Raw genomic sequence first — 24,131 nt, 5'->3', positions numbered from 1 at the left:
GTGGCAGGAAGCTTTCTAAAAATTCAAGGCGAAAGCCAAGGTAAGAGAGGAAGCGAGAGAGCAGATACTGCTTGGAGTTAATTTCCCGGCTTGGGATGCACAAATCTCTGCATCAGCTACACATACTGCAACTGCCATTCCGAGGTAAAAGTAAACGCTGAAATTTTCCTGTTATTATTTTTGAAACCCATTTTTCCCGCAGTTAACATCTTTAGATAACTCTCATGCAGGTTTTCAAAGCCTCCCCTTCTTCCCTCTCTGTCTCCTCTGGGGCCAGGGTAGCTGATGACTCTTCTTTACGCTTTCCTTTAGACTGCCATGACACAGTTTTCTCTCCACATCCTAAGAATTAAACATCTAATTTTCTTATTTGCTCCAGCTACTCTCCTCAACTTCCTTTCACTTTTTCCCCCTTTTAAGACATGACCCTCTTCTCAGAGCAGACCAAAAAAAAAGTAGGGCCCTATCATTAGGCTAACTCTGTATCAGGCAACCACATAGTTTTTAAAAAAGCTGAGCACTCAGCAGCTTTTATTAGTATCATCCCAGTTCAGTCCCTAAGCATGCCGCTGTTTACCGTCTTAGAAGACTTTTGAGTTCAGACATCTTGGCTTCTGTCATCTAGCACTGTTTTGTGAAAAGCATCTTGTTATTCTAGAAATATTATCCTACCAGCAGTCCTCCAAGTGCACATAAACATGGAGTCTCTGAAACCAACTATCTCAACAAGATTATCATCTACTGCCTGCTTCAGCAGATATATTTTTGAAAAATTACAAACTCTTTAACAATAGCAGATGGATTCACATCTGCCCTTCATTTCTGCAAGACAATTGGCGGATGGAAGAGTATGATCACCTCATGGAAGAGGATTTCAGATACAGACCCAAAGACAAAGGAACTCATCTTTCTGCAAGGCTCACCATAAATCATAATCACTTATGAAGCTTTTGACAAAAATAATGTGGATGTTTATAAAGATATTTTTCTCTCTCCAACATTTTATACATATATATATTCAACTGATTTGGTTTGTTTTGAAAAAAATTATTCTTTCCAGAATCCACAGGCCTGTCCTTCCTCTGTCTTCACATTAAATGTGTCCTTGCTGCTTCACTACACTAAGGAGTGACTTGTGGTGCTGTACAAATTTCAATTTTGCTAGTGTCAGCATCTACATCTTAGAGTAAAACTATTCAAAGATGATCTGACAGCATATTCTTTGAAGGAAACAGCACAAGCTCCACCAAGCTGCTGCATCTGTATAAACAGGTTGCATTTTTCAGCTGTGGATTCATTTATTTAATCTAACATTGCACATTCTGTATTGTTGTGCTTCTTCCTACACTCATTTCCCTCTATCTCCTCCTCCACCAAGTTATCCAAAGCAACATTTTTCTTCTTTTAGGTCAAGATTTCCTCCCAGCATATGTTTTCGCTGGTTTCCATTGAAATACATTATCTGCACATCTGCTAACCAGTTTCACACTTCTGTAGTGCTGTTCATACTGGTTCCTCCCATCACTTACACACTCTGCTCTATAAATGCAGTTGCCTGGAAGACTGACCAAGCTGTCTGCAGTTGTTGCTAACAAGGCTGCAGAATCTTGTTTTCAAAGCCAGTTCAGGGAGCTCAGCCAGAGTTATTTACATGCAGCACATATGAAAACCCATTCCCAGCATTTCAATGCTCCTTGTTTAGCACAGACAGTAGCATCGTTTGGATCTGCCTGGTATCTCTGAGCCAACTTCTTATTTCACTTATTTCTGCTGCTGGAAAAAGTATTTTATTCGATGGATGTTCCAGTCACCCAAGTGTGAAACAGAAATTTCTAACTGGCTAACTCTGATTCCAAGAGTGGGTTATCCCACCGCATCTCATTTTCCCTTTAAACCTCAAGAGATAGACTGAGACTTACTGTACTGGAAAAAGAGCTAGGAAAAATACACATCTGTTTAGACACCAAGATCTTCATGCTGGCTATGTTAATAAAATCCAGTGATGTTAGCTGAAACCTGTGGAATTTCATTATCCATGCCAATTGAAGATCTGTTCCACCTTCAAGTTTGCACGGTGACAGTCGTACTTGATAAAGGAAGATGGGCAAATGTGCCACTTTCTTAAACATCATCAAGCAAACAAACAAAATACTAAGAGCTGCAAGTATCTTCAAAATTAAAACCAGATCACTTACGTCTGAAAGTAGGTTTTCTTAACTATGTAAGGTTTCAAGAGAAGTCACTGATTTCTATGGTAGGTTCTAGGTAGAAGACTCTTAAATTATATTTTGGAGACATGTGGAGGTAACTGCCAAAAACTTACATTCATGAAATCAGATGCTGCTATTAAACACCTGGTACAGATATCCCGCATGGCATCGCATTACTCTGTTTTTATATCCCTTTGTTTACTCTCAGGTTTGCTATTTTCTTTTGACAGACCATAAGAACCTGAATACAACTAACCAATACTCAAGTACTCCTAAAAAAATCAAGCACCTCCTGATGTTTGACTTGACAATACTTATCATATTGTGGGTGCAGTCTTGACACATGTGCAAGAGAAAAAAAAAAAAAAAAAAAGAAAAAATTTAATTGAAGCAGAAAGCACTAACAACATTTAGAAATGTGTCTAATTTCAACTTCTTGTCCTATTCAAAAAAGACTCCCAAACTCACAAAACAGATAAAAACAGATCTATTATTTCAGCCACCTGAGTATCAGAAACTATGCAACATCAAAACAGGCTCTAGTTATACTGAGATCAGATACACGTAGTAACATCGGCTGTGCAATACCGCATTTGTATTGATTACCCGGTGTCATACTAAAAGATAAAAGACAAAAGAATAAGCACCATGTATGACAGGCCACTAAACATAATTTAGATACCAAGAAATATGCACACAATTCCCTTGGAAGGCATCTGAATTTTTTTCAATTTCGTCTCCTGTACAAAGTCATGGCTACAGACTTTCTGGAATAACTGTCATCAAGATGCGCTGTATATACATACGTACTTCATGTGCATTATGTACCACTGTGCCACATCAATGTTTTAGGAAAAAGAAGCTGTACTTGTACCACTTGTAACTGCATAACTGGGCACAATAGGAACTAAGCAGGGCTTACTTCCCCTCCACACTTCCCAAGTGTTCACATTTTAGCCCCATGGCACCCACTTAAGTACAGTACAATTATACTTATCCATTTTAACCTTCACATTTTAGAACCTGAGGAGTAACTGTGTTTTCAGGCATTGGACATAACACTTGATCATTAGAAACAGCTCCACTTCAGCCACCTACTTGGCAGTATCAGCTCCGCTGGTTATGAGAGTGTTAATCAAAAGCTCATGTCCATATCTTGCAGCCACATGCAGAGGGGTGTTACCATCTTTATCGACACAGTCGATTTCCCCTCCTGCAAAAGAGATTTTCATACAGTTTAACACTGAAAGATTAAGCATGAACCAGTGACCACAAATGCCATTTCTCTCTAGTGAATGCAGCATAACCAATCCAGCCACAGAGACACTAAATTTCAGAGACCAAGAACCAGCGCACAGCAAGTTGTCAGCCGCTGGTACTGAAAATGGTCCGGCAGAAGCATTTTCACCTTCCTCTCCAACTGCAGTGGTGGAGAAAAATGGTGGGAAATAGGTGAACAGGATGACATACAATGGTCAAGTACATGATTCAGACTTGCTGCTCACCTAAAGGTACAAATGGATGCCTTGAATTAAACTAACAAAATAAACTGCTGAAACTATGCCCTCATTGCAAAGGCCCTGCCACTCAACCTTAGCTGTAAGGCAAAAATGTTAAATAGAGTTCGTTTAAGAGGCCAGCAGGAACACACTGCAAACAACAAGCGTGTGGTGTGCCTTCTCTGTGTCTTACCAAATAATAACAAAACAGCGCTTAAGTAGAGAACTCTTCCTGTTGCGTTTTAAGCCTGTCATCTCAAGGTTTATCCTCACAAGCAGGAAAAATAGATTAGTTCTTCTCTGCTGTGGCTTTTGACCCATGCAAAGACTGTTATCAAGTCCTTGTTTTCTTTTTTGGACCAAGGAACTGTAATTTTTTCAGTATCAACTCGTAAGTCAGTTTTGCTGCACTCCAACTATTCTTGTCCATCCCCTAGTCCTCTCCAGCTGGCCCACATCCTTCTGGAAGTAACATGTCAAAAGCCAGAAACAGTAATACAGCTGAGGATTACTTCATGCCTGCTGGCTACGCTCCTATCTATACACTCCTGTACACTGCATAGCACTGTGTACATCGTTGATTGGGTTTTTTTAAGCACCATGACGCTGTTGATTTGTGGTCAACAAGCTTCTGATCCTCTATAAGCCCAAGATCCTTTCTTGAGGAACCACCACCCATCCATCTGTTGCCATTATGAACTTGTCCAACTGATACTCCTGCCTGTGTGTGGGATCTTTCCTTTGCTTCCCTTGCATTATACCTTCTGTCTACAATTTTACACAATCACTTTCCATTCTGATTCCACCTTCTGCCAAACAAGCAGTCTCTCCCAACTTCATGTTTTCTCCAAATGTTAAAAGCACATTTTCTATTCCACTATCCAAGTTGTTAATGAAAATACTGGATAGTTCCAGTTGCAGAAGGGAAACTGAAAACCCTCTCACTACACCTTCCATTTCAACAACAATCCATTTATTACTAGTCTCCGAGTGTAGTTTTTCAACTAGTTATGCACCAACACTGTAATATTTTAATACTCCACTATTTTGCTGTGAGAATACTTTATGAAAGCATAAGAAGTCTTGCTAACATCAGGATATGGTAATATTTACTGCATGTCCACTATTCACAGCAGATAACAGGCCATAAGTAGAAGAAGAAAAGTTCTAGTAAAGCACTATACAGCATTTTCTAACAGTAAATAAGGGTCAGTGAAATGCTCAAACAGGGTCCCTGAGGTGGAGCCTCCACAAACATTACTTGCCCACAGAAAAGTCAGAGAACTGTGCTGTGTTCACAAAGACTGCTACCCTGCTGTAGAAGAGAATTATGATGTTTCAGCCTCTTTTACTCTTGAGAAGTCCATGCCAGATATTGCCAACTCCTCCCTATGTGTTTACGAACAGTTCGTTCATTCACTCATTCCAGAATTTTTGGCTGACCTGTGTAAAATTCTCCAGCTTTTCTTTTTCCCCAGTTTTAAAGACAGGTATCACATTTGCAATTTTCCAATTTTAAGGTAGTCCATTCTTCCCTACAAGATGCTACAGACAGCAGCCAGAAATGGAGATATCTTTAGCCAACTCATTAAGTACTGTAAAATGAACCCAAATTTCTTTCAAGCATTGACATTTCTCTCTTCCATAGTACCCCATGGCAATGAGGCATAAAGTCACTTGCAATCAGATCTGTGTACAATACTAAAATTAGAGGGGAAAGAAGGAAAGACAGAAAGACAGAAGCGAAACCAAACTAAATTGAAGAAGAGTAGAAAGGCGTGAAGGACAGATGAAGAACTGCCAGTCCTTTCACACACAAGTCCAACAGAGAGCAAACAACAGCTCGAAGTCAGAGAGCATACTTGACTAAACAACTAAAAACTGTATTAAAGAACAGTTTCTTCCAGTTCACCCAAACTCCTTTTATTATTACTATTTTATTTATCAAAGGAGAGATATGACAAGAATTTGCATCATGACCTGAAAGAAGCATGATGTACTGAAGACCTCCATTTTAAAATACAATCTTGTGTACATATAAGTGTCACTACATTTGCAGCATAACTGTTCAGCCACCTTCAGCATCTCACACTTAAGTTCCATGTTTGGGATTTTGGAAAACAAACAAAAAAAAACAGGCATCAACCAACAAACCCCAGACCATCCTGTCTGGTACAGTGGCCAAAGCCAGGAAGCATTAGTAAACAATCAGTAATAGTAACCTCTGTCAAGCAGAAACAGTCCTCTGCCAGATCTCCAACAACAATATTTATTACACTCTGTAGTATTCTTGGACAAAAGAGATACCTGATAAATGACTGATAATCAGGAATCCTGCCCAGAACAAACAAGGTGGTGCTGGTCCACCCTCCTGAGTATTTATTCAACACTTAATGAAGACAGTGGTGAGGGGTGGAGCTAAGGGAGGTGAGAGAAGTACAGCTGCGGAGCGGAGGGTAGAGAAAATGGTCTGAGCTCAAAGAACACCAGGGGTCCCAAGAGAGGACAACTAGAAACTCTTTCTTTTTTTTAGTTTTTAAATAATTTGAGAAAGAAAGTTGTGCCTGCTTCTCAGCAGAAAAAAAGACCTAAATACAGCTTTGAACTCTTGTTTTCATGTTAAGAATCACAACAGATCAGCTGCACCACCGTCAGCTGGAGGAATATGGGATTTTGTTAATAACCAAAATCTCAACTTCTGATGACACGCTGGAATGAGAGCTGTCAGTGCAGCCCAAAGCCAGAAGCTGGTGGGGCTAAGCAGCTCTCAGAGCAGCCCTTTGGCATTCTGGGTCAGAACAACTAAAAATTGCAATCTTGGAAATGCCTAATCTTTTGGAGAGTCATTAAATGGGCACAGAAACTCACCGTTCTGAATGAGGGTCTGCGACCGCGTGAACCTCCCATGGACAGCTGTCATGTGCAGTGGGCTCTTCCCATCCTTACTCTAACAGAAACAAAAAATTAAACCAACCATTTAGCATGTGAAGCAGTGATAACAATTTGAAGTCTTTCAGCTCAACATCCCACAGCTATTCTTCAGATAAAACCTCCCACTGGCTTCAAAACTCTGCAGGACTGAACCCATACATGACAGTAAACACAGAAGGTATAAGCACACAAGTAAAATAGTTCCTCAGTGATGAGTAGGAAATGGGCAATGAGTGGAGCCTGTCCTTACAGCCTGGCTGTAAACAACACCTGCTAGAAACCTAGATATATGACATATTATTATTATTGAATATTATTTTAAGTAACATTTCTCATTCTGTCATTGTTTTCCCTAACCATTGCAACAAGGGGAATAAAGAAAAGCAAAGGAATCATAAAGCTAAGCAGGAGCAGTCTCTGAGAGATTCAAGAACTACGTCTTGTTTATCAATCTGCATTTTACAGCTACATCCCAGAATAAAAGCCACTGTATTAAAACGTTCTGGTTAATAATTTTCCATGCAATCAAAGACAGGGTGTCTACAAAAGACAATTAGAAAACACAGAAGGCATAAGAAAGGAAATGCACAATGAGTAGAAATCAATGTTTTGTGTTCTAGAGAAAGAAACTGAGACTGGGGAAGCTGAGGAGCTGAGAAAATAGCAAGGGAAGGGTACCAGCCTCACTACTCGCATCACTTCATGTTTATTAGCATGGGATTTTGCATGCATTGGCAAGCACAATCCCTAATTTAATTTTAATAATTCTGAGTTTAAACAGTGCACTGACTATTCACTGATCTCAAGGGTCTTGCCAGAGGTGTTGAATGCTAGGAGACCAGTTTTACAGATGGGAAACTGAAACACATAGAGTTTAAAGTAAAGCAGTCAAAATCTTGTATGAACTCAGATCTCAAATCTTCTGGTATCTATACCAGTACACTCTGTTGGGTAACAGCAAGTCTCTTTCAGCTTCATCAAGATGTATCAATTGTATCTTAAGAGCATTCAGATATCCTAAACAGAATCAAACTTTGTAAACTCAGGCTCTAAAACAAGTAAACAAACAACCTTCAGTTCCTACTTCCCCAGGAAAGTCAAAAGGAACCTTTTAGAATCAGGTTTAATTAAATTCATTTTGTAGGGGGAAGGAAAACACCAGAAAGGAATAGTTCCTTGACTTACCACCACTCCCTGAGACAACATTTTGACAGAGCTCCTGGGACCATATTTTAGTAGTAGTTCATGCCTTCAGGAGAGTGGCTGGTCTAGAGTTTAAAGCTGTCATACTTATCAAGGCACTGAGAGCACCTCTGCTGGGAAGTAATTTCATCCAAACAGTTTAATGATCAACATTCTCAGCATCACTCTATTCCCATCAAGGATTTAAACCCATGCTGTAGTCATTATTATAGTTTTCAGCCTCCTGAGGTATGCAAAATAGGATAAAGTAAAACTGAAGAGCAATGCAAGTTTTACCTGAATGTTAACATCTGCCCCATTATTCACGAGTAGTTCAAGACACAGTGCTCCATGAGTGGAGGCAGCAGCAAAATGCAAGGGAGTGAATCCATTATTATTAAGCTGATTTACATTAGCACCATAGTCAATCAGCTCATTAACAACAGAATCCTGACCATTGTAACAGGCAATGTGAAGTGCAGTATTTCCATAGATGTTCATTTCATCAATCTAAAATAAGACAAGGAGACACAGTTAAAATTACAGGTATCAGGTTACCATTGTACATAACGCATCACATACTGCAAATGGAAATAGCTGCAGGCTTGAACTGTCATAGGGCATATTTCTCACCAGCAAATTTCAGTGACAAAAATACACTCCCAGAGAGCTTAATTTGGAATGCTTTACCTTTACTATTACTAACTTTTTATCCTACTGGCAATTTCTAAAAGCCAGTATGAAGCTCAAAGCTGATAGCAGGACTACGTAATGATGATGATGATGATGACAAAAGTCCTAATAAGCTGGAAAGGTTTTACATATAAATGGGAAAGTAGAATAAATAAAAAGCTCACAATTTTTGTTAAAAAAATTAAAACACCAACTATTGAATTTTTGTGAACAGAATCAGGCTTAAGAGCTCTTTCCACACATTTCTTTTGGTATTGGAGTGAAGGTGTCTGGGTGAAGATGAAACTGCATAGCCATTTACACTTCAATAAGAAACTACTTTCAGTAGCTCCCTATTATAAAGATGTAACTAAGATTATGGTACTTCTTGATGACAGGCTTAGTATTCACTGCTGTTCTGTAAAATAGGACAAGACAGATTGTACAAAAGACTTGGGGATGATGTGAATACCTTCCATGAAATACAGGTGTCTCAAAGATCATATACCCAGTGGTGGAGAATGTGGAAGTTAAGGGTAGTTATTAGCATAGTACTGCTAATAACAGAAAACACCTATTCCCCTTCAACCTCACAGTCAACAGCCTGTGAACATGAGCTTTTGACATTGTTTTGGCAGGTCAAGTCAGCTGAAAATGCAGTGGGAAATGCAATGGCTTTATTTGACATCTCTCATTAACCAGTGCGGGCTCTTCTGCTCATCTTACTGCTGTTTTGAACCACTGAGTTGACAATATCACACTAAGAGAAGTCTGTGCCCTGAAAAAAGTTCTTTTCCAGAGTGAAAACAATCCTTCTTCCCTCCATCAGCTACAGGGGAAATACAGGTCCCTAAACACAAACAGCCTGAACTGCTGTGTAAAGTATGCAGTGTATACTTTGAGAACAACCGCTCATCATATCAAAGGGAATGCTGAGCCAAGGGAAATTTCATTATTCCATCTTCCTCTGAAGGAACAGCAAATATTTCCTGATTTCTTCAGCAAGGTGGCCTGGAATTTACTATCTACATCAGGTATTTTTTTATTCCAGAATGTTTCCTAGTTCTTGAACCAATAAACCACATGAAGCACAAGGTGGTCCAGAAAATGGGAACGATTTTCTTTAGAAGCTCTGCCATTGTCTGTAGCAGCATCCATAAGAAAGAAAAAAAGAGTATCAGCAAATATGGAGAAACACAGAAGCCACGAAGAGTACATTACCACATACCTCTACCCCCAGGTTAAGGAGATGTTTCACAATGTTAATCTGCCCATTGGATGCAGCTGCATGAAGCGGGGTGTAACCCTTCTTGTCTTTACAAGTCACTTCTGCACCATGATTAATTAGTAAGGCAACAACTTCCAGGTGACCTTCAAAAGATGAAAGATAGTAGTCAATGTGTATACCACCCTACAGCACCACTTCTCCCAAATTACTGTTTTCTTGCTAATGCACTGGCCCTTTTGCTGCTGTTTCACAATACTCCCATAGTTTTACAAGGGAAAAAAAGCATTTTCATAACTGTTCTTAATCCTAGCTCCAGGCCTTGTCAAGAAATCCATGCGTTAGCCAGATGTGTCAAATTTCTCTTTACTGAATTAGTTTTCCAGTCATTAAAAGAACAAAACCCCACCTATTTCCTATTTATTTCTCTAAAAATAGCAGTTTGTGTTTTATCCTCCCTGTTACAGAAAGAACAGTTAGTACAGGATCATGACAATACAAGTCTCCCAAAACAGCATCCTGTCAATGTCATCTGCAAACACAACTGCGAACACTAGTTAGTTTTTGTTAGCAATGCAAAATAACTTCAGTAAATTATAAAATTAAGGTAACCTCTTCTCTAGCACATTGAGGACACAGAAACTAAGTTTCAAGTGAGTGCAGAATTTGATCCAAAGCCTACCAGACACAAACACAAGATTTTCTACTGAATCCACTGATCTTCGGGATCAGGTTTTTGACTCTTCAAAACTGTATCATTAACACAAAATTGTGTAAAAAAGCCTGAATACAGGTCTAAAAATGTTTGAACCTGAACTCACAGTCTATACACACACACTTAGTCTGCAAACTAAAATAATTGCAATAGCCTCAGCAGTCACACAGATTGAGAGCTGACTGCCAGATCGATGGGACACCTGTCTTTAGGAGTGAAATGACTACCCTTGACTTAGGATCTCCCTACAAAATACAAGGGAAGATCTGAGCATTTAAAAATGCAACTTAGAACCCACCTGTATCTTCAGTTTCCTCCTCTCGCTGAAGGTCTCAAACCTGCCTTCCCAACTAGTGCCCTAACCACCAAAACTGAATCAAGGCTAACTGAGGAATAGTCATTATTGCTTCATGTTGAAGCAGAGCCATCTTTCTTAGAACTAAAAATTTATTATGTCAAACACCATATGATGTTGTGCACCATCTGAGCTGTACAGCACCTTCATGACAGAGGCAGCTCTGGTCACATGCAGGACCTAGGAAACTTTATGGACAAAGTCCAAACTGCCCAAAGATATTTAAGCATTCAAGAAACTACATGAAGGTTTACAGGATAAGATGACCAGGTCTCATTATCTAAATTCTGTCCAAATTACACTACAGACTCCTAAACCCCATTGCTAATTTAGGCCCTAAATTTTATCTACCTATTTTGAGAAGTACATCAGGAATTTCTGAAAAGAATTAAGAGCAAAAGAGATGTGGAATTGCACAGCACAATGTAAAAGCCTTTCAATTCTACAGATTGGAGTTCAAAGCTCGCTAGCTCAAAAGCCAAATAACATTTGTTGGCAAGAGTCTTTCTACCTGTCTATCAAAAAAAAGGCAAAATATGCTTTTCTCACAGTTTGAAATCTCCTATTATCTCATTTCCAAAAGTGCCAGGACTAAAATAAAGATTTTGACAGGTCAGATGAAAGAATTCCTGGCCGAGGGCACACAACACCTCATTATAATTATAAACTGGAATATACTGCTTGGCCAACAAAAGCTCTTGAACAAGCATGACCACTATCACAGGCAATCTTGTTCTAGTATTTTTAAATTATAATGCCTCACTATAAGAAAGTTTCCTTTAACTTGAAAGGAATAATAAGGTCAATTGATTTAACTAAGCAGTATTTGGTAACACCACTGATGTTTTGAATAGAGGAATCAGTTGCTCTTGTCCTTTGTTGAATAAAAGACAACAATTTGCTCCTAATAGGAAGAAAGCCTATGAAGCACTTCCTAACAATATCGTAACTTAGCTATTTATAAACATAGATAAACACAAAATTTATGATTGTATTTATTTGCATTTTATATAAAGTAGTTTTTAGCAAAAAATGAAACAAATATGCCTTTATTTTTTCACGCTCAAATATACTTCAGGCTGGAATTAGAGTCAGGATAAAAAGACCAAAATGAAAACAGCAACACAAAAAGCCCACAATTAACTGTTAAAAAGGAAATCACAGCCAAGTTCTCACCAGCTGCAAAACCGTAAATGGACAGTGTGCATTCAGATCAACTGAACCCTTTCCTCTTCAGGGTAAATACAATGCTCACTTTCCATGGCCAGGTTTAAAAAAAATTGTGTTGGTTTGTGAATAGGAAATTAAAAAGAAGGAGCATCAGCCCAAGTCTTACCCATGTACGCTGCCCAGTGAAGAGCTCTTCTGTCCTTTTTGTCAAAAGCATTGATGTTTGCCCCCTTGGCTAAGAGCAAGTTCACCATCTAGAAGTAACAATAGCAAGTAAACCAAGCCCATAGATCACACACAGAAGTTTACAACAAATCATTCTAGCATAAAGGTTGTGATCACAAAATACTGCTTTTGAATGATAAATCTGTGAATTGCACAAATACTGTTCAAAGCTGTGTGCATTAATGACATGGACTGGTGGTGGCCACAAGTAATCAGGACAAGTTCTGTGTCCACAAAGGTGGCTGAGAGCATGCAGGGTGCTGCTGCTCCAGCTGAACTGCTTGCCAAACAACCTGGAAGAGAAACAGGCCTGGAAGAGAAACGTCGTTCATTACTATTAAGACCAATTTAAGGTGTTTTCTTGTGGATTGGGACAAGATTCCTTCAGACCACGAGGTAACAAACCCTAAAATCTGCTCGATCTTCCAACAAGGAGTGTCTATTTCTTGCTATGACACAGTGATTTCCTGGGTGTCCATGGCAGTGTGGACAGGCACCAGGCTGCTTTGCATACAACGCTGGCCTTTTAGACTGCATGGCTAAGAGGTGAAAAGCTGCTTTCTCCATTGTCAACCATCCAACATTAAACATAAGAAAAATCAGGGAAAAAAAAGAAAGGAAACTGAATGGAAAACACATGTAACAATGGTCTCTTTCAGCAAAACATTCTAAAATCATAAATTACAGAGCTGGATGATTGTCTTCCTCTCCTACATTGCTTTGCCACAGAGGTCAGCTAATAACAGCATACATTCAGTTAACATTTCTGATATACTCTATCCAAAAGCTCAGAAGCTTTAGATTATGACAGTTAGACTCAAACATTACTATCTCTTTCCTGCGGTGCCATATTTTAAAGGCCAAACTCCATCGTTTTACAGGAACTACCATTCCTCTTGCTTCTTTTAATTACAGTACATCTGATCAACTTTTGTTGACAGAAGCCTACTGTTCCAGTCTAAGAGTTTTTGTTTCATATCTAGATCTTCACGTGTGGAATGGGCAAACAAGGATCCTTGTACCTAAATCTAAAGATGCTAGCAAAACCCTTTACATAGACCCAGCCACAGCAGGTCAACTGTTTGAACTGGGAGAATAAACAAATAAACCAACAATCAATTACTCTCTTGAACAACTCACTTCAATGTGGCCATTCAGAGCTGCATGGTGCAATGCTGTCCGCCCCCCTCGGTCAGAAACATTGACACTGCTCAGCATGGGGATGATGACTTCTGCACACTTCACTGCCTTGTTTGCTGCTGCCACGTGCAATGGAGTCTGCCAGTTCTTGTCCCGAGCGTTGACATCAGCCGAGTGCTTAATCAATATTTGCACTGCTTCCTGCAACAGCAACACAGTTATACCCACAACAAAGTAGTCTGAATAAATATATGGCCCATCATCCTGACAGCTCGGTCATATTACCTACACATATTACTTATGCATATCAGACCTGGCCAGGAGGTGGCAAAGAGAAGAGCATTTATCAAAACAACCTCCCAGGCTAGTGAAATGGTGGTGTTGATTCAAATGGCAGCGTACACATCACCTCTGCTGTCATTTAGAGCAGTGTCCTCACAATCAAAATTTCCCAGCTCGATTTTAGGATGTACAAAGCCAGCCATGCAGAGAGCCCAACCTGTTCGGTCAATTAACCTTCAGTACCTCAGTCTGAAGAAATGAACGCAATTTTTGGAGCTCACTGTTAGAGACATTATTTACAAAATGAAAAGCACATAATTTTGGACAGGAAAATAACAGCGAATTGCTGTAAGTTTTATTTATAAACAGGAAAATGGAGAAAATAAAACAGAATATGTGAAAACTAAATTTTAGCTTTGCAAAAACATGAGAATCACAGGCAAGGGTTGACGCTGGTGTCCTCAAGTCAGCATTAGCATTCCTTCCCTCCCTGAGGGCTAAGCATAGGCCAAGGGTTTTCGCTGCAACATCCATTCTGTCAGCCTGAGACCAAACAACATCTTTTAAGGTTAATTTTGTTGGTTAAAACTGAGTATTTCCCAGTGAGAAAACATACTGTTCTCTCTTGAGAGACTGTCTCACTGGACAATTCACAATGCTTCTACTCATGTATCTGCCATTAAGCAAGTCAGATGAAAAAACAAGTCTCTCTCAAAATCACATTTTGTTTCTTCTTCCTTTTTTCCCCACAAACAAACAAAATACAAAGGAACCACTGCAACACAGTAGCATTCAAGTAGCCTTGTCCATTAACTACAGCTCACAGCTGGTAAGCGGGAGAGCCCTAGTCCTACATAGTACCTTATTCTTTTTCTATAAACTGAAAAGTTTTCTGGTAAGTCCAGTCAAAATTTTATTAATGAATAACAAACATATACAGCATGTTTAAATAGCCCTTTTGTATCTAGAATGGCCCAGGAGAGTGCCTGCGGTCAGTATCAACAGTACATCCATTACTAGGAGTTTTAGTTCTTTATTCTCAACCAATCTCAGCAATTTCATTTTCTACAGCCATCTCAAGAACAGGCCTCTAACAGATTTGTTCAGTTAGTGACATTGTATCTCTTACACCAATAATGACAGATCACTGTTGATGTCTCAACAGAATTTTGTTTTTTAAATTACAGGCCTACTATTTTAAAAGTTATTTAAATGTAATTTACTGGAGACCTATCCAGCTGGGACATGAAGTCAGCAGGAAAATTCATGCACTTTGACTCTTAACGAAGGAAAGAAAAAGTTAAAGGAGAATTTTTAGAAGTAAATAGTAAGGACTGAGAAGACTAAGCTAAAAATATTTAGACTTTTTTAAAAAAATTTACACATATTTGTTTACATCTGCAAATCTGCTGCTTTATCAGATTTGGGATCAAAATGTCAAAATCCTTCTGGAGAAGGTTTAATTCTATTGTTTTTGAGAGCATGAGCTATCCCTTTTTATTAACACAATTTCTACACATGCATGCAGTCCACAGCTATGGTGTAAGCCTCTGTATTCAGTGTCTCCAGCTATCCCAAGTTATCAGACTGAAATTTCTTTACTTTTTCAAACTATATAAGCTGAAAGCCAACACATCCATTAGCCATCCTGCATGGACACACCTGAGGGTTGTTAATTTGTAAATAAACATTTAAATCGCTAAAGCCCACTTGAAAAATCATTAAGACTTAAGTAAAAATGTGTTCATGCTTTCAATCAATCTATAAAAGGGTGCAAGGAAACAGCTTCTGAATCCTGTGAAAGCTTCATAGTAAAAGACTGATAATAAAACTTAAAACTTGTAGGTGATAATTCAAAAAGCAACTGCGCTCACAGAAACTTCAAAAACCACACCAAGTCCAACTGGTCAACTTCCAGATCATTAATTCATCTCCTACTATCAATGTGAACTACGGATTCACCTACAGCTATCTACTACTACTACCATCAGGTTCGTCTTATCATATTGAAACTGCACATTTGTTAGTTTGTGCAATAAAGTAAATGCAGCACTGAAAGGGTCTCAAAATGCTGAATCTTGTTTCAAACTTATTACAAAAAATAGCAATTACCATATAAATAACAAAGAAAAAAAGACCAGGAGAAGAAAGCTCTGCATGTTTATAAAATATATAGCAGACCTTGAAAAGGCATCAAAGGCTGGTGCCTTCCCCTGCTGCCTCACTGTTGCACCACAGTACTCACTTTGAGGTACCAGAACTGCTGGCACAACGGAAGACAGTTTCTCATTGTACAACTGACGTTCAGCTGACAAAGAGTTAAAGATGAGACACAAACCCAAAGAAAGACGGACATTTTCTGTTAGGACTGTCACTGTCAATAAAAATCATGTACTCTGACACATCCAAAAAAAAAAACCAAACCAAAACCACTGCAATTCCCGCATCAGAAAGATTGTGGCTGTTTTTTAAGGTTTAAGTCTGACCTTTGTTTTCCAACACGGCTTTTGTATTTTGCCTCATTACAGTATTCATACTCCATCAGATATTCCTTTCAGAGGGCTCCAGTGGATGCCAGCAGCTGGGAAGCTCAGCCAGCAGCCAAACAATGCCTGAGTTCAGAAGCGAGCCCAGGATTCCTGCCTCCAGGCTTGGCAAGCACTGGGACTGTTACGGAGGTGATTCAAGTCCATCAGTCTCTGGAAGACAGCCACCCTCTGTCTCTTTTACAACCCCTCCCCTCATCCCCAGCAGCCAATTCAGTCTGCAGTTGGGCTCACTGTTAACTAAGTATTAGGAGGATAAAAGTACACAGGGAGGTCCAAAAATGGAAAGCCAAGAATAATGGTGCAGTTGAAAACAGTCATGCCTAAGTTGCATTCCTGATAATTATTGCTGCTGCTTTTTGAGACAGCAAAGGAAAAAGTACAACATGATGCCAGAAGAGTTCTAGTTGTCAAGTAGAAGAAATATGGGCTAACCCTCCTTTATGCATGAATCAAATGCATTAACAGAAAATCTAATGGATGTCTTGAAATACAATTAACCAAAACAAACTATGTGGTAATACGTGTTGGATCACATACACATCCACTCCCTTCTGGCACACACACGGTGTGCACACATCCATATGGATTTATTCCTTTTTCACCACTCAAAGATGCTGTGGCCACTGTAGACCATTGTGGACCCCAGCCCACTTCAGTCCTGGTCACCCACTCCAGCTGACGGTTGCTCAACAGGACTTGCTACGGTAACGCAAAGTATTCCACAAGGCGAAAAGCAACCACATTAAGGCTCAGAAGCAGCTATAACTAACTTGTAAAAGCCGGCCTCCAGCTGCAATGCTAAAAGCCCTGCACACAGAAAACGCTTTCCCTGTTTGCGTCACCATGCTACCTGCCATGGCTCTCAATGGTTTACTTTTTCCCCCAGCATGTAGTTTATGTGCAAAAGCAGGGTAATCAAGTCTTACTTACTTCACTTCTTGAAGCAACAGCTCGATGGAGAGGAGTCAGCCACATATTGTCCTTGGCATTAACACGAGCGCCTGCAAGTAAACAGCAGAGGTTACATCCATGCCTTGGGTGCAACATTGAAAGCCTTGCCCAACTGTTTCCTAGTGACAACAGCTGAGCCATATGTGGTAATCTCAGCACTCCCCACAACTCTCCTGGCACCCTGTTCACCTTGGAAATGCATTTCCAGATCCCGGATAGATAGAAGCTGAAGCATGATTCCGGAAGAAAGGAACTGGATAGGTCTGACTCTTATCAGGAATCGCTTTGTTTAAAGGACACAAAAGATTTCTTGTAGGGGATTACATATGTATGTATGTATGTATGTATGTACATGTATGTCTATGTATATCTATTTTTTTTAGATCAACTTATACAGTTGGGGAATAAAAAGCTCAGAGCACTGCTGCTGTCTGCAGATATAATGAAGGGAGTGAGTCTGTTGTTTCCAGCTCCATCAGGCAGACCACTAAAAGATACAACCACTTCCCTGCTTCGCAAATCTTGCTAGAATCAAGTAAACAAGACCAGGAAATGCTCAGGTTGAGAAGGAAACTGGGCACTTACTGCCTCAGCTTCTGTGGGTGTTATTCAGCAAATGTCAGAAGAGAGGTGAAGGAGACTATCCATTTGCCTTCTGTGCGGTTCAGCGCTAATGTGCACTCCGACAAAGACAGCTGCGCAAGAAGATGGGTTTGGAGTGGCTTGCCAGAATAAAGGATAAAGAAAGAGCATTTAACTACAGTGGTGCTGGCTGACCGCGGGCAAAAAAAAAAGGATCCTGTACATTTGTGTAATAAAACAGATTTGTTTGAAAGAAATATTAAAGCTATCCACTGACGTGATACCTCAGAAACGAAATCTAGTGAAAAAGACCAGAGAAACTAATTTTAAAAGGGCTTAATCTGAAAATGTTGCACCTCTCTGGTCTGCAGGTAGCAGTACTATTCTGAGAAGACTAGTACATGGAGAAAAATTTTAGAGAAGCACAAATGTCACGCACATAGCCTGGATGAGCCTCTGAAATTCATGAACAAAGGGATTCTTAAGCTTCATTTTGCACCACAACTTAAGTACATACAAAAACCTGTAATTAATAAATCACACTCTCTGAATCAGAAGTACTTTCCGAGAGCCATTTCTCAGGAATATTAAGGTGCTTGCCTCTGAATCACAGTGGTTACTGGGAATTGTGCTAGATAATCAGAAAAGAAACAAGTTCTTTCATATTTCTACAAGATGGGATATAATTTTTTGGCTGCAAGAAAAGGAAAGCCACTTTCATAACTATTGCAACAATTAGACGCAATCCTCCGAACTCACCTCAGAACCTGGTACCTGGTGGTACAACCTGCCCTCTGGAAAAACACCTTTTAGAAAAGACAACAGTTTCAAAGAGTTTTCTAATGAATCTGTCTAAGCAAGGAAGCTGTTAGCTTCTTTTGTTTTCATGAGAAGGCCATTATGGTTGATAGACATCAGTATCCTGCCCTTTGCCTACACTGCCCAAGGCTCTAGAGACACAACTTCTTAGGCAACAAACTTCTCTACCATCAGGAGGCTGACAGACAGGACTCAAAGGTACCTTACATTATACTGATTTGGTAAGGTCTTGGGGATGCAAATTGCATAGACGAATTCCTAATGATTGCCACCAAATAATTTTGGGTTTAGAAAATTTTTTGTATTTGTCTTGCTTTTTTGCCTTATGTTCTTAACTACGGTCTCTTTTGGTTTATTTCCACCCATTCACTAACTCCTACAAGCAGATGCTTGCAAATCAGAAAGGCTTATGTGTGGAGTAGCAAAGTGTGACAAACATATCATTCCTCAGTATTCAACAACTCCAGTAGCACTGGTGAATATGAAGATGACTAGAAAACCTAGGGAAGTATCTCCGTCAGTAGCTATTCATGCCTTTCACTGATCCACTTACCTTTTGAGAAACAGAAATAGTTGCCAAGAAAACAGCTAAAGAAAATAATAGAAGCAAAACGGTACAGTATAAATAAAATAATACCCAGCATACTATGAGCCTTTTCTTCCTCAGCTGTTTTCCACATCCCTTTACCTCTCTGTGCTTTGGGGTTCTTCATGTGACAAAGTGAAATTGCCCTTACATATCTAATTCAATGCATCAGCTGAATACATTTGTGATTTCTGTTTTTAAAGAGCTGCACAATTCAGCTGTTGTCTGTTACAGGAGTTGCTGTTGTGCATTTACTGAGATGCACATTTTCTGAAGAGACTTTTCAAATGAAAAAACTTCACCAGCACTGATGCACTCCTTCAGGGACAGAAAATATCTGCTGCTTTAAATGAGATCACGTGGAGGCAGCAGGGAAGCAATGCTTTTGTTTTCAAAGGTGTCCTCTACACTTCACGAACTTTAGCATCCATCCTGTGACAGCCTGGGGGTCAGCTCTTTGAAAGCACTGAGTAACACAGAATGCAAGTCTAAAGACTAAGCGTTCTACAACATGCTAAGGCACCTAAAATGAGCTACAATCAAAAATCAGAAGCTTAAATTTTCAAGTCCTCACTTGACACTTCCTCAAAGTCACCCAGAAATTCAGTGTCCCTGGACCAAGTACCTTCACCATGTTTTGACGCACTTTCTACAATTGTCCGTGAATTAATCTATGTATTTATAAGGACATAGAGGGCTGGTCACACAGTCAAATTGGTGCATATGGTGTCCTTCATAGTACAATCTTCCTTGAAAAGATAAGCTGCTTTAAAGATTTCCCTTAAAATCCTTTCAGGCAGGCAGAGAACCCACCCACCCCATAACATATCCACTTATAAAAAAACCTCTCCATAGAAAAGCCTTTTCTCAGCCCCATCCTCTGCACTCTGCCCTCAGGGGAGAGCTCGTACGCATGGGCCTGAAGGAAAGCCTTGGCTGTTGGATTTGCTCTGTGAGGCGGAAGCAGACAACATAACATACAATGTTAGAGATAAAATCAACAGAGAGGAAACTTTCTGTAATCCACTCTTCTTTAATACGGCTGTTTTGTAACCTTTCACTCTCAAATTTTTTTGCCAAAAGAGGAAACGAATCTGAAATTGCCTCTGTTCTTTTTAGATCTGAAATAAACAACCTGATGCTGGCTTTCAGGAATAAAGTTAACATCTCTTTATCCTAATCAAAGTACAATTTTCCATCCAGCACATCTGCCAAATCCACAGGTCTCTAATAAATCCAGATTCCGCAGTCTAAATCTCTGAAATTAGCAATGGTCAAGGGAGGAAGGAAACTCTAGCTATTAATGACAATATAAACATGCACCTTTCCAACTCCTGCTGAGACACAGCATAGACACACAAAAATATAAGGAATGCCCCCCCACGTCACCCCACACTTACAGACACATAATACCAAGCAAAGATCAGCACAAATAACAGAGTGGGACAACCCGATGGATGGAATTAGGACCTGCAACATGAGAGCAAAACAACACTGTGCTAGATGTAAATACAGTAACTGAACACCTATATGGTAGAAACAGGAGGTTAGGCAGGATCTCCTCAGAGGCAAGTCCAAGTCACTTGCCAGGGAAGGAAACGGCCTTGGGATCCTACCAGGTGAGAGCACACAGGTCCTGGATGACTCACAAAGGAGAGAGGAGATAGTCCTGGGACATCCTCCAGACCATCACCCAAAGGGGATACTCCTAATCCTCAAGGACAGGAGTGTCAAAGCCATGGGAATAGCAGAGAGCAGGCTGTCTCTCCAGCCTGCTATAAAAGAGGAAGCCCTGAATGTGTGTTCAGGTTACACAGAGCCTTCCCCTGCTGCCAACACAACAGGGATGGCCCAGAACCTGCTGTACATGTGACAGTCTCACTTCCAAATCTATGTGGCACAGCTTACCAGGAAGCCTTCCAAAGCATGTTGGGGTTTGTCCTTTTCCTCAGCTATTCTATAATTTATGAAGGACGGATGTCAATAATGCATGCACACCACCAGTGCATAAACTTCTTGCCAAGAAGCTCAGAGCCTTCTGAAATAGTAAGGCATGGTAATATTGCCAAAATCGCAAGCTCCTTGGTGGGGAACAAGGGCTGAAGGACTGAGCTCAAACATTATGCCCTCAGGAACCAGCTCAAGCCCAGCACGGGGAGAGGCACTGGCACAAATGAGAATGGAGCTTGTATTTGCCCAGACAGTTCTTCTTGCATATCCATGTTTGTGTCATGATATAGAGCTTCATTTATGTGAGACAGTTACCCTGGTCCTTCTCCTTCTTGACAGACAGGAGGTGAAGGAGAAGTGCTCAAAGCTCCCTGTTTTCATGTAGCCTGGAAAAACAAAACCACACAGCACATTTCCCCAGTTTGAATCATAGGATTATGGATCAGACCTTTGAGTTGGTGTAAATCTACCTAGTTCTGACATCTAATGGGCCAGGGTGTTTCATATCAGTTGAAGAATCTGGCACTCTCTCTCCTGTATCAAACTCCATTTCAGTGGCTACCTAGAAAGCAATTTTCAGTCTGTCTCCAACCACCTGGGCAGAAGTTTTATTCATTAGACACTACATATATTTGTGCTGCCACCAGTTCATGGGCCACAAATCTCAGAATGTATGTATTTCATTTCATTTCTCTCCTGAGCCCTGTACAAAATGCGATGGGTTGCTACTCCTCCTAGCTTCTATTCATGCTGAGAATATTACTGTTTGACGCCAACAGCAAGCATTTTTGTGCTTTCTCTCCGTGAAAACACCCTCTCATTTTAAGCCAGACAACAAAGTTTTTCTGCTTATGTAACTAAATGTTATGATCAGATTAATCTTTTGTGACACACTTTTACTAATACAAACCAGGACAACAGTTTACTGAATTAAGAGGTGAAGCAAAGGGAAGATGCTGCTGTTGTCTTTGGAACTTAGTTCACAGAGAGATCACATTAACAAAGAGATTTTTCTAATAACTCATAAATCTGCTCCTCCAAACCTCATGAACCTCCAAACCTGCTCTTGGATACAAATACTGATGATCATCATGAGTAATGATATTTCAGAGATAAAAGCGCAATGAATAGGTAGAATATGCAACACAAGACTAATTTTGACTCATGCTGAGCTAGTTAGGAAAGATCCACAGAGTTCTGGCAGACTGAACCCCAGCACAGTCCCACTGACACAAAGTCCAGTTTTTAAAAGCCCACACTGTAAGTTTTTCACACTCACTTGGATATATCAAAAAAATCCTAGATATACTACCTGCATTTTATGCTGTTCACCAGACAATCTCTATAGCCCGTGGATGATGTTTTGGCAGTGAAGTGCTGGAACTGTGTCCTGGAAGAACACTAGAAAGTCTCCTTCCCTCATTAGGAACGTGATAGAAAAAAACAATGTTCACCAGGACATTTTTTGATACTATTGGGATTCACTGGAGAAATGGGCAAAACAGCTTCACTTTTCTCTTTATGTGGATATTGCCTGTGCTGTTACTTGCAAAACCTGAGAAAAGACATTGCTTCTGCAATCTTCTCACACCACAATAGAACAACAGTATGTGACAAACAACACACACTGCAAGAACACATGCACAGATGAAGTTTATTAACTCTTACCTCCCAGCAAAGAAAATCATGTTTGCATTTAGCATACTGAAAACCCACCCAAGCATAACCTGTCAGCAGAGGAATGTTCGTTTAGATCATTCTGCTGGCATCAGGGTTAGCAGAGAAAGATCTGATGTATGATGTGTGTCCAACTAGTTACCCTCATCAAGCAATTAGACAAGTCAAAATGCCCCCAAAAATGTACAGAGGAAATGCATAGCTACAGGAAATTGAATTCCCATTTTGTGCCTTCTCCAGGTGTGGTTAGGCTGGTAATCCAAAGAAATATGTTTGTGTGGTCTGCACGTGCCCATTAGCAGCCCAATGTAACTTTGAAATTGGCTGGTGCTCTAAGCAGGGGGCTGGATGAGGTAACCTCCAGAAATCCCTTCCAGCCTGAATTATTCAAAAATTCAAGGTCGGAAATCAGAAGGTGCCTCACAATCACAGGACTGATAGTTCTGAAATAACTTTCTAAAAAACATATGCAACTCATTTGAAGAAGCAGTCTAATAATTTGTGAAACCAGTCATATAGCAAGGTTGCTTGCAAGGGGTTAGACGTTTGTTTCATAAGGCTCCTTTCAATGCCACATTCTTAAATCCCCATAAGCTTTACCCTTTAACACTTCTCCAGTTTAGAAGAACACTGTCTTTGAAATCCGCAAGCACATCCAGGAGTTTGCCATCAATTACTTGCTCTTCTTGAGAGATGTCTGCTTTATGCTTTGTTCTGACATATTTTGATCATGTTTTTTGTCACTACAACAGTTTGGAAATTTTTGTTTGTTTGTTTGTTTGGATACCTCCTACTGCACAGTTTCTATTCTCCAAATCAACTTCCCAACTCTTAGAATCATGTTTCTAATGTAAATACCACTTACCATTCAAACTCATTCATAACATTTTTGCTATTATTCTACAATAATTTTTGCTTAACAGGAATTCTTGGTTTGTACTCCAGGATGGGAGCCCCTACATTTCAATGATGTACTTCAGCAAGTAAGTTCCTGAATCCACAAATATTGTCAGTTTGAATGCTTTAGAAGTTTTTAAAAACTAGTTGCTTTGTTTATTAATTCCACAGTGCATGTTTTACAATTGTATCACCAAATTTAAATATATTTTCTAAGCTTGCCACAACTGCAACCAGCTCTGTGAAACACAGAAATAGGCACTGTCCAAAGATCACTCATATACACTTTGCTGGGTATTCCTTGTACCTTTAAAATTAGCTGATTTACCAGTTATTAACAGTGAGGGATGGGAAATTACCTTACCTGACAAAATGAGAAGCTCAATGATGTCTGCATCTCCCAGGAACGATGCAACGTGAAGAGGAGTTCGTTTCTCGGCATCCTACAAAACCATAGATTGTCCAGTTATAAAACATAGTCAATAACTGCAACTGTTAGTGTTAAAGAGAATGG

General features: G+C 39.8%; 1 protein-coding gene across 1 annotated transcript in view; it reads right to left on the bottom strand.

Annotated features, from left to right (window-relative positions):
• The window catches only part of ANKRD44 (ankyrin repeat domain 44), a 137,828-nt gene that overhangs the window by 39,339 nt on the left and 74,358 nt on the right, over positions 1-24,131 (bottom strand). The window contains exons 3-10 of the mRNA XM_086466198.1: positions 23,982-24,060; positions 17,086-17,156; positions 13,325-13,525; positions 12,126-12,213; positions 9,723-9,865; positions 8,120-8,332; positions 6,578-6,656; positions 3,309-3,423 (exon numbers count right to left, since the gene is read on the bottom strand). Coding sequence (XP_086322324.1) covers positions 3,309-3,423; positions 6,578-6,656; positions 8,120-8,332; positions 9,723-9,865; positions 12,126-12,213; positions 13,325-13,525; positions 17,086-17,156; positions 23,982-24,060 — 989 coding nt within the window. The remainder of the gene's footprint in view (positions 1-3,308; positions 3,424-6,577; positions 6,657-8,119; positions 8,333-9,722; positions 9,866-12,125; positions 12,214-13,324; positions 13,526-17,085; positions 17,157-23,981; positions 24,061-24,131) is intronic.

The sequence above is a fragment of the Leptosomus discolor genome, chromosome 5 (genome assembly GCF_034619465.1).
Source record: "Leptosomus discolor isolate bLepDis1 chromosome 5, bLepDis1.hap2, whole genome shotgun sequence".
In the NCBI taxonomy this organism is placed as follows: domain Eukaryota; kingdom Metazoa; phylum Chordata; class Aves; order Leptosomiformes; family Leptosomidae; genus Leptosomus; species Leptosomus discolor.
Note: the sequence above shows the minus strand (reverse complement) of the source record. Positions and strands in the feature narration are given on the sequence as shown.